The sequence below is a fragment of the Fukomys damarensis genome, unplaced genomic scaffold (assembly GCF_012274545.1).
Source record: "Fukomys damarensis isolate Sample0158 unplaced genomic scaffold, DMR_v1.0_HiC HiC_scaffold_37, whole genome shotgun sequence".
Lineage (NCBI taxonomy): Eukaryota > Metazoa > Chordata > Mammalia > Rodentia > Bathyergidae > Fukomys > Fukomys damarensis.
In genome coordinates this window covers 20903896-20923212 of record NW_022900949.1, presented here as the reverse complement: position 1 = coordinate 20923212, position 19317 = coordinate 20903896, and the positions used below count along the sequence as shown (strand labels likewise).

Here is a 19317-nt window from a genome sequence, read left to right as displayed (position 1 = left end):
AACAATGGCTCCATTTCATCTTCCAGATGAAGCCCAGACCCCACTCCAGCACACCCTGGAATAGCTTTCCCTTCCTGGTATGCATGCCAATTCCTCTTCTCTCTTTATTCATTTTACATTTGCTTTTGTGAATCCTTTCCTAATCAGGTTAATAATTTACTTCTTGCCCACTCCTTTGTGAATTTGGATTTTCAAATCTTTATTTTTCTACCTTTGCTGATGTATCATTGAGCAGTTTAAAAAGGACATATATTTCCAGTGCACAGTATGATGTTTGGATAGACATTGTGAGTTGTTCACCAAAGTCAAGCTAATAAGCATAGCCATTGCCTCACAGAGTAATTTTGGGGTTCTGTTCAGTGATGAGAACACCATAAGATTACTTTTAGAAAATTTTAGTACAGTGCAGTATTATTATGTCACCATGCGGAACATTAGCTCTCATCTACATAACTGAAACTCCTTTGTGAACTGATTCTCAGTCTTTCATAGAACCTGCACTGACTGGTGTTGACTTATTTATTGACCTTTCTTACTCTGCAAGGGACAGCTTGACATTTGAGATCACACCTTGTATTCATAGGGCTAAGAATAGTATCAGGCACATTGGGGCCGGTAAAGAAATGTTTATTGATTAAATATTCACAAATTATTGAATGGCACATGTTGAAAAGTCTAGATGTTTGACTAACTCGTAGTATGCCCAGAGGGAATAAATAAATATAACAGATGAGGATGATTATTTCTTCTTCAAACTGTCTCCATAGTCTCTGCATATTTTTGTAGCTCCCTCTCCACGTAAAGATATATCCTGATGTGTCACAATATCCAAGAAGACCATAGGCATCAGGGAGAGCACACGGACTGCATTCGGATCCTCTCCTTTTTATGTGTGTAATGGAAATGGTGACTCCCATTTCACAGAACTGCAGTGAGAGTGAACAGGATGATGTGTGGAAATGTGCCTCACCCTAGACCATGGCCTGTGTGTGTGGGCTGCAGTTTCACCCTTTTTCCCCTTCTCTGCCCTTGGTCTGCCTAAGATCAATGGCTCTCAATCCTTCTGTCCTGTTACCATCATTTGACCAACCCTGCTTCTCTCCCATTGAGAACTTTTGACTCCTGGGAATAGAGTAAAATATTTAATCTGCTAAGGTCATTGAGAATGTTTTATGTTAACTAAAAGAATGGGAAATATTGACAAAGAATTTGACATTAGAACCGCAAAGTGGCTGAATCTTTGGAAGGATCAAAAGAGATGGGAAATAAATCAGATCAATTATGTATGAGGTGGTCTAATGCAGACAAAAGAAAATCGCGGTATGGGTTTTTCTCTTTTCCTGATGGGTATTATTGCCATCTACTGCATGAGGTAATATCCCTGTCAATTCAGGCAAATAATTCTATTGTTTTAGAGAGAATGCTTATTGTTTTTATTATTATTTTTGTTATTGAGCGTCCTACTGGCTTTCATGGCAAACACTTAGAGGTGAGGTGATTTTTCCAGTTGTCTAGTCACTTGCCTTGGTAGTTCATCAGACTTCAGCATGTCTAATATTCCTTCCAAAGCTTTTCCTTATAAAGATCATTTTTCCTATGATAAACATTTACTAGACCTGTTGGTATAGTCTAAGTCTCTATACTGTATTATGCATTCAGACCAGTTTTCATAATATCAAGTTGAATGTATATGAATTTATAACACAGACTTTAAAATGTATTGTTTTTCTCCCTCTTGTTTTACTTCTTCTTTCCAATCTGCTAGTCTGTGGAGTCCCTAAGATATTTACAACGTATGCATTGACATTTCTGCTCACACATCTTGATCCCCATGATAATGAACCCTAAACATTTTTATTTTAAAATAATTTCCCATAAATTCTCTACCCATACCTTAGCTGTTTTTTTTCCTTCCCCCAAATATTGATTAACCACAAAAGTTTTTCAATATCAGGTATTGTCACAATAAAATTTAAATATCTTCTTACCTTTTTCTCTTGAATTTATTTCTTCATTCAATAAATAAATATTCTGTGCCCTCTATGAGCCTGAAAGATTCCAGTGTTGGAGATACAGCAGAGAATGGAATACTCTGCCATCATAGAATTTATACCCTAGTGGAGACACACACACGTGCACACACACACACACACACACACACACAATTCAGAACAAATCCTATTTCTACTTGGAACAACACCCTTTCCCTATGCTTCTAGGATAGATCAGGTGGAATAGGACATCCAATTAGAATAGACTTCTTTCAACATTGAACTCCTTGAATTTCTTATCTTTATCATTTATATGAAATTTATTGAATGCTTTCTGGTACTGATTATTTTCTGCATATCAAAATTTTCCTGCTTTAGTTAAAACCCTGAGTGAGCTGGGTTCATGCCTTGTATTTCTCCCACCAGCCTTGCCACATAATGTATGTATTTAACTATGTGATAGTTTCAAAAACAAGCAAGGGATTGAACTTTGAAAATGTCAAACAGAATTAGGAGCCAAGTAAATATTCTGTTTACTTGTCCTCCTATTCATCTACCAATAAATGTAGGAAAATATCTTTAGGCTTTTGGGTCCCATGGTAAATCCAGATTTTCTGGGAGCAGTTTTGCTAATGTCTCTGTAGGAAAGATAAATGTTCTGCTGTCTTCAATCCTAAACTAGTGTTCCTGAGGGTTCATCTCTACAGGAGCCAGTTTTGTAACTTCCAGGTGTTTGTTCCTCATTTATTGAGAGGTAAAAGTTATTTACTTACTGAATACCTTATGAATACAACTTGGCAACCTTGATGAAAAAGATGTGCAGAAGTACTTCTGTTGGACTGGGGATATAGCTCAGTGGTGGAACACTGATACCCTGTACTACATGCCAGATGGCTCTTGCTTCTTCATGCAGTGTCCTCTGTGAAAAATGCTCCTGCTTCTGCTTTGCAGGTGGCTCTGCACAGTCATAGGAATTAAACTCTCATGACTTAGAAAGTTTCCTTACAGTTTTAGAATACAGGTGAATCTATTCTTTCTGTATCCACCTCCCCCGTATTGGGGACTGATCTTGGGCCTTTGCACTGAGCTGCATCCCTGCTATAGAGACTTCTCCTGTTATGCATTAAGGCTGGGGCATGAGGCCTTGGGCACAGAAGCAGGTCTAAATTCGTGTCTAAGCTACAGGGCAGCCTGCCTGCCACACTGGAGTCCACCGAAATGACCAGCCTCCTGGGAACTTAGGATCTCCTTTCACTCATCCTTAGACCAGCTGCTGCCCAACACCAGAGGGGTGCCTGGCTTCACTGTCTGTGCTCCCGGTACTGGCTGAATCACCCGGGAGTCCCTCAGGAAGCATCTGATCAGGAACCGTCTGATGAGGTGAAAGGACAGATAAGACATTGGGTATTGGCCAAGAGGTAGTATAATGAGATGATTATATATTGAAAATGTTTGGGACAAGATGTTTGGAAGAGGGGTGCAGAGCAGGAACTGTGGCCCATCAAGTCACACCAGCCGGGTGCCTGGGGTTAGCCACAGGAAGTGTAGACCATGGTCTTCCATCTGATATGATTGTGTGAAAGTAAGACTGTAACTTTCATGCAAACATAAAACGAATGCATGGCAAATTTTATTTTACATTTTAAAAGTTATTATGTGACAATAAATTTAACTTTTGTCTACAATTCTGTGAATTTTAACAAGTGGAGATTTGTGTAATTTATAATCAGGACACAAAACAAGATCTGTAACCCCAAAACCCTAACCACTGGTCTCCTCTAATCTGTCCCCAGTATTATAGTTAAGTCTTTTTGAGAATGCCATTTGAATGGGATCCTGTAGTATGAGACCTTTGAGATTGGTGTTCTACACCAGCGTAATGCCTTAGAGATTCTGCCAAAGTGCCTTGTTTATTAATCATTTATTTCTTTCTAAAGAAGTATTGCATTATATGGACATAGCGTAGTGTATCTATTCACTTGCTGAAAGATATTTGAATATACATATATTTTTTTCTTTTTTTGAGATGTGGTCTCACTAAGTAGTTCAAGTTGGCCTTGAACTCACTATATAGACCAGGCTGGCCTCAAACTCACAGCAATCCTATCTCAGCCTCCTAAATGCTGCATCACAGGTGTGCACTGCCACACCCAGCATTAGTCTTTAATAATCATAAATAGAGATGCTGTAAACATTTATGTACAATTTTTTTGTGAATGTAAATTTTCACTGGTCTTGGGCAAATACCTGGGAATGAGATTTATAAATTTTATGGTCACTGTACGATTAGCTTTATAATGCATTGCCAGACTTTTCTGGGTAGTGATGGTATTTTGCATTCTCACCAGTATGTGAGAGTTCCAGGTCCTCCACAGCCTTGATAGGACTTTGCATGGTCAAAATATTCTCTTTTTAATATGTAAACAGTGATATCTCATCCTGATTTTAATTTGCATTTCCCTAATCACTAATGAATGTTGAACTTTTTTTTTTTCATGTATATATTTGCTGACCTTATATCTTCTTTGATGAGATATCTGTTCAGGTCTTTTTCTCACTTTTTAAATTGGGCTGTTTGTTTTCTTTCCTGCACATTTGGATATGAGACCCTTGTTGAATATGTAGTTTGTTAATATTTTCTCTTAGTTTTGCCTTTTTGTTCTCTTAGCTGTATCTTTCTCAGAGCAAAAGATTTTTTTAAGTTTTTAATGAAGTACAGTTTATCGAATAAATGAACTTTTGATAGATTGACTTTTAGGTATCATGTCTAAAATCTCTTTACCTAACTCCAAATCAACATTATTTCCCCAAATTGCATGATTTTTAGGCTTTATATTCTGATCTAACATTGCAGTTTATTTAATTTTTGAAGAAGATAGGAGGCTTAAATTGAAGTCCAGTTTCTATATTGATGTCCAGTCATTTGCTGAAAAGCAACCTTTTCTCCCTTGAATTTTCTTTGCACCTTTGCCAGCAATCACTTGGCAGCTTTCTTCACCAGGTGCTTGTGTTTCAGCCATAATCCCCAAGGCATAACCCCAAATGCTATTATCTCAAATGTGGAAATCCCAAAAGACCAAAATCTCCAAAGTATAATTATGGAAAAATGATTTTTTAAAAATCTTAAAGACTTTGGTTATGTTTTAAAGAGGATTTATTTTTTCCATTAAATTTAAGAGGATTTATTTTTAAAACATAAAAATACATGGAACACTTCATTGGCCACTTGACATAGTAGAGCAGGTGGGAATTGTCTTCATTACTGTTTCATCGTTGGGAGAAAATTCCCGACACCCACAAGTTAGAGGCAAGATTTCTTTTAGCGGTTTGTAGAGATTTCAGTCCACAGTCACTGGCGTGAGGGCAGAGCAGCATGGCAGAGAAGAAATAGTTCATGGCATAGCAGCCAGAAGCAGTGAGGCATCAAAGGAGGAGGGATACACACACACACACACACACACACACACACACACACACCCTTCCAGGCCACGCCCACACTGACCCTCCACTTCCCACTGGGTTTTGCCTCCCAACAGCACACCCTGCTATAAACCCATCCGTGGACTAATCCAGTGTCACACATCCATGACCTAGTCACCTCCCAAAAGCCCCACCTAGGAGCACATAAGGCTTTGGGCAGACATCTAGATAAAAGCAATATGAGTAATATATACATTTTTGCAAGCATAAACAAATACACCACTGACAGTTACACAGACATAATTTATGAGCAGGTAAACTGCTCATGAAGTCAAAAGGTGAAATGTTTAAACACATATCACTGTGTTTAGTAATTGTATGCACCCAGCTTTATAATTGCAGTGGTGGTCTTCAGAAATTCCAGGATAGACAACCAAAGTGATTTGAAATCAGTAACTAATCACCCTTGGATGCCACAGTCACTGCAAGAACCAGCATCTCCGGAAATTGTATCTTTCACGCAAGAAAATGTACAAAACGACACGTCTTTGTTTATTGCAGAAGTTATTTTTTTTACGGTGCATCGTGGCGGGAGCATGTGGTAGAGGAGGCTTGTGCACCGCGTGGTGACTGGGAAGCGGAGAGAGAAAGGGAAGGAGTGGAGCCCCAGGATCCCCCCAGGCTCTGCTCCCAGGAAGCTGACTCCCCCATCCCTCTCCACACCTTCAAGTTTCTCCCGCCCTGTAGTGCCACAGGCTACCAAGATCCCGACTGTTGCAGAAATACAGTCACTGAACACTAAGTTAGAAACAAAAAAGGTCACAGATCAGTAATCTAAGTTCCTACCTCAAGGAACTAAAAAGAAAATAAACCTGGCTCATGCAAAAGGAAAGCTATAAAGAAGATCAGAAATCAATGAAATTGAAAATAAAAATCAATGAAATAAAAAGCATTCTTTAAAAACTACTGATTCTTAAAAGAGTCATACATAATATCAGCAGACTTCCAGCAAAGCAGATAATAGAAGAGACAAATTGTCAGTATCAGGAAGAAAGAGGATTTATCGCTACAAACCCTCACACACTAACAATAATAAAGCAGTGCTACAAGCACCTTAATTCAGCAGTTGAGATGCTGTGGGCCACTTCATCAAAAACTACATTTACCAAAACTCACCAAAGATGAGGCAGATAGTCTGTAGCTAGGAAATACATTTAATTCATAAAAACAATTTTTAAAAAATCTCTGGACTCACCAAATGTTTATCAAACATTTAAAGTATTAACACCACTTTCTACAGTTTTGTTCAGAAGAAGTGAGAGGATGTTTCTCCGCTCCTGTTATGAGACCAGGATTACTCCAAAGTCAATACCAGAAAAGGACATTACAAGGAAATTACAAATCAATATCCATCATGAACATAGATGCAAAAAATCTTTATGAAATATTAACAAAGCATATCTGGCAGTATATAAAAAGAATAATGCATCTGAGAAAGAGAGCTTTATCCTAGGAATGTGAGGCTGGTTCATATTTGAAAATCAATCAATATAGTCTACCATATCAGCAGTACAAACCCATGAAGAAACACCCCATGTTCATTTTAACTGATACAGAAAACTCATTTGATAAAATTCAACACCTCTGCAAATGGAGGTGGGGGGAATAGCCAAGATCCATTATGCAAAGCTACAAATTTCCAATGATGAGTGTCATTATATTGTATACCTAAAATGTACCAATAAAGTACAATTATTTTTTAAAAATTAAACATCTATGCACCATTTCAAAAAAATCTTTTAAAAAGAAATAGAACAGGACTTCCTCAGCCTAATAAGAGATATTTACAAAGAATCTAAAGATTACATCATATTTAACAGAGAAAGCCTGCAAAGTTCCTAAACAAGGCAAGATATCATCTGTCCTTGCTACCACTATTTAACATTGTATTAGAAGTCTTAGACATTCTGATAAGGTGTTTAAAGAGTTAAACAGATTGCAGAGTGGTGGTGGGGGAGTCGGGGGAGTCTCTACTTGCAGGCAACATGGTTTATCTAAGTAGAAAATCATGGAAGAATCTACTTTAAAAATTGGAACTCCGAAGTAAGGTTAACAACATTCAGGATATAAGGCCAGCATACAAATATCAGTTGTATTTTTGTACACTCGTAATGAACAATTGCAAACCAAACAACTGGAACTAGCTCTCAGGATTAAAATGTGAAACAAAAATGAAAGCGAAACTTTGCATATTGAAAAATCATTTATGTAGGAAGTGGGGAGGAAGGAGAGGGGAAGGGGACATAAAAAGAATGAAGAGGTGTTAAGTATGTGAATCAACTCCCTGAGGTGAATGTAATCATTACACACGCGAAACGTGTACTAATAAAAAGTAAAAACTTAAATAAAATACTCACTGAATAAGGGAATAGACATGCCGTGTTCAAATAATAGAAAATGTGACACAATAAAAATGTCATTTTCTCCACATTGGTCAATAGATTTCACACCATTCCATCATAATCTTAGCAGGATCTTTTGCAGATACAGACAAGCTGATTTCAAGTTTTTATGGAAAAGTAAAGAAGCAATAATAGCCAAGACAATTTTTTAAACTTTTTATTAGATTATAACATATTCAGGCATACATCACTTCATAACAGGGATGCATTAGGAGAAATGCATTGTTTAACAGTTTCATTATTGTGCAAACAAAACAGAATGTACACAGAAACTGAAAGGAGACATCCTGCTACATACCTAGGCTGTATGGTACAGCCTATTCTCCTATAACTGGAAGAATTTTGAAAAAGAAGAAAGTTGAAAGAATCACTCTGTCTGACCTTAGTACTTACTAAAAACCTACAATGCCCAAGGTCCTACGGCGTTGGTAAAGGGATACACAGAGCAGTGCACACAAAAGAGGTCCACAATAGCATAAAGATAGCTAAAGAATTATTCAATTGATGTTTTAATGAGATAATTATGGATTCACACAAAGCTGTAAGAAATAGAATCCCTATGTACCCAAATGTAAACATTTCAAACTATAGTAAAATATCATAGAATGTTGACATTGATACAATCCAATGATTTTATTCGAGTTCCCCAGTTTTACTTCTGTGTGTTTGTGTTTTTAGTTCTACGCTGTCATATCACATGTGTAGGTTTATGTGTCTATCACCATAGTGACCAGTTTTTCACTATGAGTCTCTAATTGATCCTGCTCCATTCGTTGAAAAAGCTGTCCTTCTGTTAAATTGCCTTTGCACCTTTGTCAAAAATCAGTTGCAAATTTTTGTGGGGGTCCATTTTAAGATCCTCCATTCTGTTCCATCAATCTGTGACCCTATCTGTCCACTACTATCACTGTCTGAATTACTGTAGCTATAGAATGAGCCTCTGTATCAAGTAGGATGACTGATTCTTCCTACTTCATTTTTCTTCATCAAGGAAGAGTTAGCTGTTTCACAGCCCGTGCCTTTCTGTGTAAATTTTCAGTAAGATCTTCTACATCTAGAGAATTCTTTTCTGAGATTTTTATAGGAATTGCATGAAAGCTAAGGGTCATATTGGGGAGAAAGTAAATCTTTGATATGTGTTCAAATCTATGTATATCTCGGGATATCGCAGTATATCACAGTATATCTTGTGAATTCAGGTCTTTTTTGATTGATTTTATGCATATGTTTTAGTATTAAGCACATGTCTCACACAAGAATTTAAAACATGTTGAATTCCTATGTGTTTTGTAAAATTTATACGTAAGTATAGAATTCTCTTTGGAGCGAATATTAATGCTCCAGAATTTGGGGGAGTTTATGTTTTGTTTTCACATGTTCATACTTACTATCTAGAGCCAGAATTGATTTTTGTGTGTTGCTCTTATGCCCTGAAACCTTGATTAACTCAGTGTTAGTTTTAAGGGTCTTAAGGAAGGTTCCTTGGAATTTTCTACATCTCTCTCTAATTTTCAATAGTTTGATTTCGTCTAGGAGCAGATTTCTTTTGAGTCAACCTTATTAACATTAACTAAAATTCTTGACTATGTAGATACACATATCTATATTATATTGAGGAAGCTATTTCAGCCCCTATTCATTCAACTTTTTTCCTCCACTGTACCGTTTCTGCTCCTCTTATGAGACTTTGATGACACTAATCTTAAACTATGTTTTATTGTATCACAGGTCTCTGAGGGTCTGTGGATTATTTTTCAATCTTTTCTTCTTTTTGCTGTTTGGATTAGATACTTTTTGTTGTTCTATTTTCAGGGCTACTGTTTTTTCCATTCTGTTATTAAACCCATTCAAGCATTAAATTTTTTATATTGTGCTTATAGTATTTTTTAATTCCAAAAAATCTATTTTTCTATTTCCCATTTCTTTCTAGGATTTTCTGACTCAATATTCAAGAGTGTTTGATCTGGGCTGGGATTGTAGCTTAGTGTCTCTGTGCCTGCCAGGCAATCACAAGTTCCTGAGTTTGAGCCCTGGTACTGGGGGAAAAAAAGAAGAAAAAGGAAGGGGAGGGAGAGGAACAGGAAGAAGAAGAGGAGGAGGAAGAGGAGGAGGAGTGTTGACCTTTTGGGAGATAAACATCTGAATCAACTAGGCATTGGCATCTGTTGATTATCGCTTCCTTATGAGTTAAGATTTTCCTGGTTCTTTGTATGCCGAGTAATTTTAAATTTGTACTATTACAATCTTATACACCCTGTAGGTCTTTTCTATCTTATTGGGTTTATTGGCACTTTTTAAGTATAGAGTACAGTTTCTTTCATCATTGGGAATTTTGATCACAATTCTTAAGACTGGCTTAGACTCTCCAAGAAGCCATATTAGATTTTACAACTCAACAAATACTTATTTTATGACTACTGTGTGTCAGATGCCTTGTTAGGCAATGGTGAAGAAGTGAAATATGTAATATTTATTGTGTAGATCAACACTATAGTATTCTTTTCAAAATTAGTTTCTCTAGCGTAATAGATTCTATAAGTGAGTATTTCAGAACTATAAATAGTATGCTTATTAAAGTGTAAAATACCTTATTCCTGTGATTCTCTTCAGATTTGCTCAGCACAGTTAGCCTTTGTTCATTTATTTAGCAGAAGGTATGATTTTGACTGTTGGATTTTGATTTTGTCAAGGAAAGGCAGAGGGAAAAAAGAAGAGGAGAAAGTGAAAGAGGAGGAAGAGGTTCTGGCAATACCAAAGCTGGCTGGAGAAGGCAGCCCTGAGAAAGAGTGGTACCCGCCCCCTGACCCTGACCTCTGCACGTACGTGTACGAAGTGACCAGGTCAATCCTGCCCATAACCAACCTCAAGGAGCAGATTGAGCTTCTTGCCAAGTAAGACATCTCTGTGTACTTGCACATTTATTTATTTACTTATTTTTAAATGCTTGCAGTGCATGATATTTACATTCTCTGGAGTTGATCCATGTAAATAACAGACACGTCTTAATTCTTTTCTCCCCTCCTTCCCTCCCCTCCTTCTGCCTCCCTTCATCTCTTGGTCCTCTTCCCCCTTGAAAAAGATCTGTCCCCTACTTCCTATTCTCTGTGCTTTAATTTGCTCTTTATTTCCACGTTGACTTTCTCCTACAAGAGAAACCATGTGGTATTTAAGTCTGTGTGTCTGATTGACTTCACTTAATATTATGGTTCAAAGTGCATCGATTTTCCCACTTGTTTATCTCCTTTCATGGCAGAGTAGTGCTCCATTGAGTGTAAACACCACATTTTCTTCATCCATCCATCCGTTGGTGGACACACAGGCTCCTTCCAAGGTTTAGCTATTAGGAGTTGTGCTGCTATAGACATGGGTATGAATGGATCACTATAACGTGTGTCTTTTACTCTTTGGGGAAAGTTACTTAGAAGGGGAAAAACCTGGTCAAGTGGAATTTCTGGTCCCAGTTTTTTTGAGGAATGCCCATACTGATTTCTCTAGTGGTTGTGCTAGTGTACATTACCACCAACAGTGTAAAAGAATTTGTTTTCCCTGCAGCCTTACCAATATTTGTCACTATTTGATTTCTTGGTGATGATCATTCTTTATGGAGTAAGATGGAACCTCAGGATTGTTTTAATTTGCATTTCTCTAGTGGCCAGCAGTGTTGAATCTCTCCCTATGTATTTGTCGGCCTTTTGTAGTACTTCTACAAAGTATCTATTCACTTCACTTGCCTGTGTTTTGACTGGGTCTTTTATTTTCGGTGTTGTATTTTTTTTTTTTTTACTTCTTTATGTATTCTAGATACTAGTCCTCTGTGTGAAGAACAGCCGGCAAAGTTTTTTTCCATTCTGTTGATTGTCTTCTCACTTTAAGGGTTGTCTCTTTTTCTGTGCAGGAGGTTTTTTTATTTGATATAATCCCATTTGTTGATTCTTAGTAATATTTCCTGTTGACTGATGTTCTGTTCAGAAAGTCCTTGTCTATGCCTGTGACTCCAAGACTAAGGAAAAAGGTTTCTGTTTTAACATTTAGTTTTTGATCCATTTTTTTTTTTATTTTAGTACATGGCAAGAGCCAGGGGTCTAGATTCAATCTTCTGCATGCACATAGCCAGTTTCCCCAGCACTGTTTATTAAACAAGCAATCTTTCATTTATGTTTTCATTTTTTTAGCCAATTGTTGGGAAATCCACCACAATAAAACTGAACTTTAGCTGGGTATGGTGGTGCATGCCTGTCATCCCAGCACTCGGGAGGCTGAGGCAGGAGGATCGCTGTGAGTTCAAGGCCAGCCTGGACTACATAGTGAGTGCCAGGTCAGTCTCAACTACATAGCGAGACCCTGTCTCAAACCCCTACCCCCCAAAAAAGAGCTGAACTTTACATTATCCTAGTTCTGACTCTGAAGCAGAAGTAATGAGTGGAAAAGGTCCTGTCTCCACTCTTCTCACTTTTCCATGAAGATTCAGAGCTGTGCGCTATAAATGACTGAAAGAATTATGTCCTCCAGCCAAGCTGTTCAAAGCATCTTTCAGTGTGATCTTGAAGTTATGACTCAAAAGTTTGAAATTGGATCATTCTTTAAGTTTATGAAGTGCTCATAATGTAAAAAATCATACTATGAATTATTTATAAACTCATAAATTATTTTTTAACACAAACGTCCGGTGCTTGGCTCTGACCCGGGACTCAGCGTCCAGCGCCAGCCGCAGAGTTGCCCTCTTCAGTGGGGCGATCGGTGTGGTTCCCTGGGATGTGTATCCACTCCAAGGAGGAGCAAGCGGCCGTCACATCTCACTGACTTTGTCCACCAGGACCGGAAGGGAGCGCTTGAGGCCACTGAGGTTTCCCTGATGGCCCAGAGAAGGGACGACTCAGGCAGACCTGATTCTGTTCCGAACACGCGTCAAAGTACCCCGGCTTTGTTTCTACTGGGGGCACTTCTTAGCCCTGCCCAGCCCAGCAACTCTTCTAACCTAGGCCGGAAACAGGCTGGGGAGAGAGGCAGAGCTCAGACCCCGCCTCTGCGTCCCAGCATCCTGCACCCCTGTCCCAGCCCGCCCGCTCCTCGGCTTTGCGGCTGACCTTCACACAGCAGCAAGAGAAGACGTTTTTTGTTTTTTGGGTTTTTTTTTTTTCTCTCTCTCTCTCTCCCATTGAGTTTATTGGTACAATCTAGGTATACAATACAGTTACATTCATTATTGGGATCTTGTACCTTCACATGACAGATCTTGATTCTCATTTTTTCCCCTTGTCCCTGCCCTCCCTTCACCCCCTCCCCCCTCCCCATTTACAAACACTTTATTTCCTCCTATTTTTTTCTTTTCCCTTGTTACCTTTCCCCTACCCTTCCCACTTTCCCTACACCTTTAGCGCTTTTCTTCCTATTTCACGTTGTCCATTATGTCATTAGGATCTTATGTACTATTATAGTTTTTCACACCAGAGAAACTATTTGGTATTTACACATGTGTGACTTATTTATTTCACTTAGGAGTATATCCTCAATATGCATCCATTTTCCTACAAATGACTCTAATTTCTCATTCTTTATGGCTGAGTAGTGTTCCATTTTATAGAAAAACCACATCATCTTTATCCAGTTTCCAACTGATGGGCAAATGGGCTGTTTCCAAGTTTTAGCTATTGCAAACTGTGCCACTATAAACATGGGTGCGCATATATGAGTGCAGGCCCATAGTTGGCAGGATTTTTGAAGCTGTGTTTATTAATGCCTTCAGTGAGAGCTCACTATATTAGGAGAAAACCATGCACAGTTTCCCTCCTCCGTCATACCCACAACAGCTAAATTTTTGCTCCTCCTCTTCCTTGCTCCCTCCTGTGTTACATAATATCATGTCTTTAAATTTAAAAAATATATTTTTTTCTAAAATAAAATGAGAGCTGATTGTGATGGTGCATATCTGTAATCCCAGCACTTGGACTGGGGAGGCTGAGGCAGGAGGATCACTGTGAGTTCCAGGTCAGCCTGCATGACATATTGAGTTCAAGGCCAGCCTGAACTACACAGTGAGACTCTATCAAAAAAATAAAAATATATAAAATTGTAAAATTTCTGTGAATCCAATAGGAAATATTTGTATTTATATTATCTCTAAGTTTAAATTCCTCGAGAGATCACTCATGTTAATACAATGCCTTGGATTTTAAATTAAAACATTTAAAAATACTTTTCAAGAGTAAGATAAATTTTTAAATTATGTTTATATTTAGTGTAATATTGATTTTCACCTTTTCTTTGCACCTGTTGGATCTTGTTCTACACACTGCAAAATTAGTGTTCATTTTCATTCTCACAGTGAGTGAATTGTTAGAATTTCAGCTTATACATAAATATCATAGTGTGAGTACAATAAACATTATGTTAAATTGCATATCATAAGTGCATTTTTGAAAGTACAGCAGACAAAAAATCAGAGGGAACATAGGTTTTCCTTTTGTAATTGGACATACAAACAAAAAGCATCCGAAGTGAGATGTTAAACTTGATAAAAAAATGAGATTTTAAGCTCAGTTGATTTTTATCTTAATGTAATTGATACAGATACGTGGCAGAAAAAATGGGTGGTAGGATTGCAAAAGACAAACTGCCGGATTTCAGCTGGGAGCTTCACATAAGTGAACTAAAATTTCAACTGAAATCCAATGTTATACCAATCGGATATATCAAAAAAGGAATCTTCTACCATCGAGCTTTGCTTTTCAAGGTAAGGTATTTAAGATATTTTCGTCTTACTTGCCATTAAGTTAAAATTGTTTTGCTGTATCATATTGGAATGAGCAAGTTGCTCACATGTACCTAGATAATATCAACACTGTTATTTAGATCTGCTTATATTTGACATATATGTAATATATGTCCACACACATATGTGCACACAACTGTATATGCACACACGCTTGTGCGTATATGCCCCAGACTGTTGGAAACACATGCAGGGCCTCTGCTAGGGTCTGGGAGTGCAGAGACACTGGAGTGACAGTTCCCAAGCTCAGTGGTGCTGGAACCAGGCGTCTCTCAAGGTCACATCAGGGAAGGTTCCAGAGAGGGAACTAGTGGGGGCTACACAAGATTTCATCAGGCAGAGAAGGAAGTCAAGAGTGCTCTCAAGAGAGCGATTGTCCTCATGCACAGTGACACAAGCCGGAGAGCCGGGGCCCACTGCCAGAATTTGGGTGTATTTCCTGGATGGAAAAAGGGAAGGGCTGGATGAGGCCACAGGTCTGATCACGCAGCATCCCGTGAGTTTGAACCCCACCTGTAGTCCCTAGAAGTTGCCAGGGAGGAGGGGGAACGTGGTCTTGAAAGACTGCTCAGGCAGTGGAGTGGGGAGAGAACAGGAGCGAGACTGCAGCTGGGAGGTGGATGAGAAGGTGGCTGGAGCCAAAGCACGGGCGACCGGTCCTGATGAACTCGGAGACCTGGGGGACGAGGTGTGTGAGGGATTGTGGAAAGAACGGATGATCTGCAGGCTCTGGACAGAGGGGATGGCACTGCTGGCTGAGACGGGGCAGGAGAGCAGGATGGGGTTCCGAAGAGGAGATGACCTTTTATTCCATGACACCCAACATCTAGCGTGGAATGGGAGATCAGGAAACGTTTCCTGAACTGTACACGGAATGTGTAAATCCTGACCTCCTCCTCAGCACCCCCAGACCTCGCAGCAAGTATTTGTATCTCGCTCCAGTTTCACCCAAATCCTGTTTGTAACCTCAGTGCCTTCCTTGTTTCCCTGGATTTCTTGTTCTATTGGTCTCCCTTCTCTCCTGTCTGAAATCTCTTTCTCTCCATTAACTGTTTCCACTTTAATATCTAAACACACTGATGTCTACAACAGATAAAGAGAAAGTATAAATCTTTTCTCATAACATCTACAACTGCTGTAATGGTTCCTATTATCATGACAGCCATCGTTTTGAACCATGTACCAGGCACTTGATAAATGTAATTGTAAACAGTATCAAAAATGCCAAAGATGGAAATTACTACCCCTGTTTTTAAAAAGACAAGAACACGGATACTTAGAAAAATAATTTACCTAAGGTCAACCAGAGGTGGAACTATTCATGCTGTCTGAATAAACAAAACCTACCATACTGCCTCTACCCAGAGATAATTTCCATTGCTAATCAAAAGTACAAGTCATATCAAGTCCTTGTTCCTCCTTGACACATGTCTCATTTTTCCTCAACTCGCTGCATCTGGGCCCTTGCTCCCACCCTCTCAGTAAGGAGCACAGTGACCTCCTCATTGTCTGTCTCGCTTAATATGCCAAAGAATTTGTCGCAAACCATTCTCCTTCTCAACATCACTGCTTCACTCGCTGCTGTCTCTCTTGCTGTCATCTCAGTCCACCTTTGGAGACGTCTTTTTCCTTCAGCTCCATCCTACGTGTTGGGTTCTGCTAGGCTCTGACCCAGGCACTCTTCTGACCTCATTGAGGTGCTTTATGGGTAAGGTCTTTCTTCACGGGGCCAACTAGGATTGAAATGCCTAAGTTTTCAGATCCTTTCCCCCATTCTCAAACCTTGTCTGCGGTACCTGATGACCCTCCAGCTAGAACCATGTGAGCATCTCATGGGCACTATTTTAGACAGCGTGGCTGTACAACAAAATGCTGCAGACTGGGGACTGGAGCAGTAAATATTTAGTTCTCAGTATTTTGGAGGCTGAGTCCAAGATCTGTGTGCCACAGACTCAGTGTCCAGGAAGGGCCCTTTTCCTGCCTTCTTGCTATATCTTCACATTACAGACAGAGGGCTCTGTCTCTCCCTCTTCTTCTCAGGCCACTCATAGCACCATGGGGTCCCCCACCAGCTGACCTCATCTACGTACAGCCATCTCCCAAATTCTCCATTTCCAAATATCATCGCATGTGGTATTTCATGGTGGGCAGAAGGCAGCAATCAGTGAAGTAGCAAAGTAGCAAGCAAGAAGCAGCAACAGCAGCCCTCTTTCTGTCCCTTATGTACTGTCCCTGTGGGCAGGTAGCACTCACACCCAGGCTGGGGCACCCCAATCCTAGCATCACATCCCTAATCCCAGCACCACACGCTCTAAATCCAGCCACCTCCAGAAAGCCCCACCTATGAGTGCATGAGGCTTTGCAGGGACATCTAGACACAGCCATACCAACATCCTATGTCGTGTATGTTCTCTGGTCTCTGTACCCACTGGACCATGAGGGCCATATGACCTGATTCTGTTTGTATTATGAGGCAATATCAGGCTAGACAGACATCGAGTCCTGAAAAGTACAACCATGTCTTAAGCATCTTGATCCATCCCAACAGACTTGGTACAACTCTTACGTAGTAAGTAAGGAAAAGGCTGAATTAAATGAGTTTACAAATGACTCAAACCAGACAACTCTTGTCTCTGGTACTCCATAGCATTTACTAAGGACTTAGTACTTGACACGTATTAATTCACTTCATCTTTACAACCACTGAACGAGGAAGGAGCCGCTGTTCTCATTTCACTGAAGATGAAAGGAGAGCACAGACAGGCTGGGTCATTTGGTTGTGGTGAATGATTAGTAAGCTGATATTTAAACCCAGGCAATGCAACCCAGCTTTTTTAATCCTTTATCATGTGGCTGAGCTGTTTCTAGATTATTTTAAAGGCACTTAGAAAAAAAACAAAATCAGGAGAAATCGGGGCAATTTAAAGAAACCACGTCCAAGGACCCTCTGTTGAGGGAGAGCGAGAAGCCACAGAAGGGGGATCCACTTACAGTTAAGATTCTGATTCTCTGGCACCACACACAGCACCTGTCTACATCACACAGAGTAGGTTGGCAGGAAATAGATCCCCACCGACTTGGTGTGTCCATTCACCGTCTGCATGTCACAGCCAGAGAGCAGCCTGGACACGTGAGAGGCCGACAGACACAGGCAGGCCGTGAGCGCCCAGAATACATTCCCTCCACCACCCTATCCCTGGGGTGCAGGTTCCACCCAGTGTAACTGCCTGAAAAGGTCTCCTCCCAGCAGGACCCACAGGGACTTTGAGGCTCCAGAATCTTGAGGAACCACCTACGGCTCCCGGTTGATTGGCTCTTCGCGTGGTAATTCTTTAAGCCTCCTGTCTGAGCAGCATTTGTGCACAAGTATTGTCTACTTCACCTTCAACCAAGGTGGGTTTTACAGCTAGAGAGGCCTTTCTCCCTCTCACCCTGGCTTGTGGCTCTCGTTTTCCCCCTCAGGCTCTGGCTGATAAAATTGGCGTGGGCTGCTCTCTGGTTCGAGGGGAGTACGGCCGCACGTGGAATGAAGTGAAGCTGCTGGACCAGTCTCGGAAGGGGGTGACCGGGGGCCTCCCCGCACCAGAAATCTTCATCGTTGACCTCATGTTCCACCCCGGGGCCCTGATGAAGTTAGGGAGCAGAGAGGCCAATCTTTACCGATTTCTCTAACCTGTCACAGGGGCATCGGGCTTCAAACTCAAAGCTCTCTGTGTACAATACACAAAGTCCACCGATTGATTTTCTGCCCTTAAATACAAGTACTAGAAATGTTCAGCTTGTGTTTGCTTCTGATTTCAGGCGTGTGGCATGGGTTGGGGGGTTCGTTGGGTCGCGTTGTGGTCACTGCCCCTCATAGGAAGATTGCTGTGGGTGAAACCGACCCAGGCCACTGCTCCAAAGGGGGGTATCTGTCACCTAGGAGCTTTGTGTGCTGCTCCCTGGGGCTACACTGTGGCCTTGTCCTCAACCTGAGGCATTGTGGGCATGAAGGAGGACAGGGACAAGAGCACAAAATTATGAGTAAATGCGTATTTCAAGCAGTAAGACAAATAAAAACTAGTAATACAATTCATCATCTGAAGTGTATATTTTCTGGTCTAAAATTTAACTGTCTAGTCATTTTCTTATAAGGTATTTTTTTAAAGCTTGATTTTAGAAAGTGGGGTTAAGTTTTTTTTATAAACCCATATATAATTTCAATGAATATAGTTTTTTTAAAATTTTGGAATAAAGTTCTTTATTTCATGTAGTGTAGTAATTCTAGTTATCATGCAGTTTCATGAAATTGGAGCATGGGTTATAGAACACAAACCTGTCTCAGCATTTTTAAGTCTGTTTTGATCCAGAAAACATTTAAAGTGGATTACAAAGATATATAGGGCATAACAAAATGGAAATAAATGAAATACAGGCATAAGTGTGGGAAAAAACGTTCAAGCCCAGGAATAAATTTAGAATTCAAAACACATCCATGAAAATGATGATAAATGAAAGTTTGACTCAAACTCTACGCAGCCAGTGTGGAGAGAAATATTATCTGTTATGTGATTATCTATCTGTCTAGGTATGCTAGATAAAAATACAGAGCTGTTTCTCAGAAGGAATAAAAACCAGGAGCTTAATAGAGGTAGTGAAATGTAGTTTGTTTTGTTTTTTTTAAGCAACTTAGTCC

At 39.8% G+C, this 19317-nt stretch overlaps 1 protein-coding gene across 7 annotated transcripts in view; it reads left to right on the top strand.

Annotated features, from left to right (window-relative positions):
- Armc3 (armadillo repeat containing 3) overlaps positions 1 to 18686 on the top strand; it is a 92704-nt gene extending 74018 nt beyond the window's left edge. For 6 of the 7 annotated variants that reach the window (XM_010619827.2, XM_010619826.2, XM_010619823.2 and 3 more), the window contains 3 exons: positions 10564 to 10764; positions 14441 to 14603; positions 18105 to 18686. In XM_010619827.2, coding sequence (XP_010618129.1) covers positions 10564 to 10764; positions 14441 to 14603; positions 18105 to 18314 — 574 coding nt within the window. In that variant the 3' untranslated portion in view covers positions 18315 to 18686. Of the gene's footprint in view, positions 1 to 786; positions 1109 to 10563; positions 10765 to 14440; positions 14604 to 18104 lie in introns of those variants that run through there. The other variant, XM_019206858.2, reaches the window with a different exon arrangement.
- Positions 18687 to 19317: the final 631 nt, after the last annotated feature.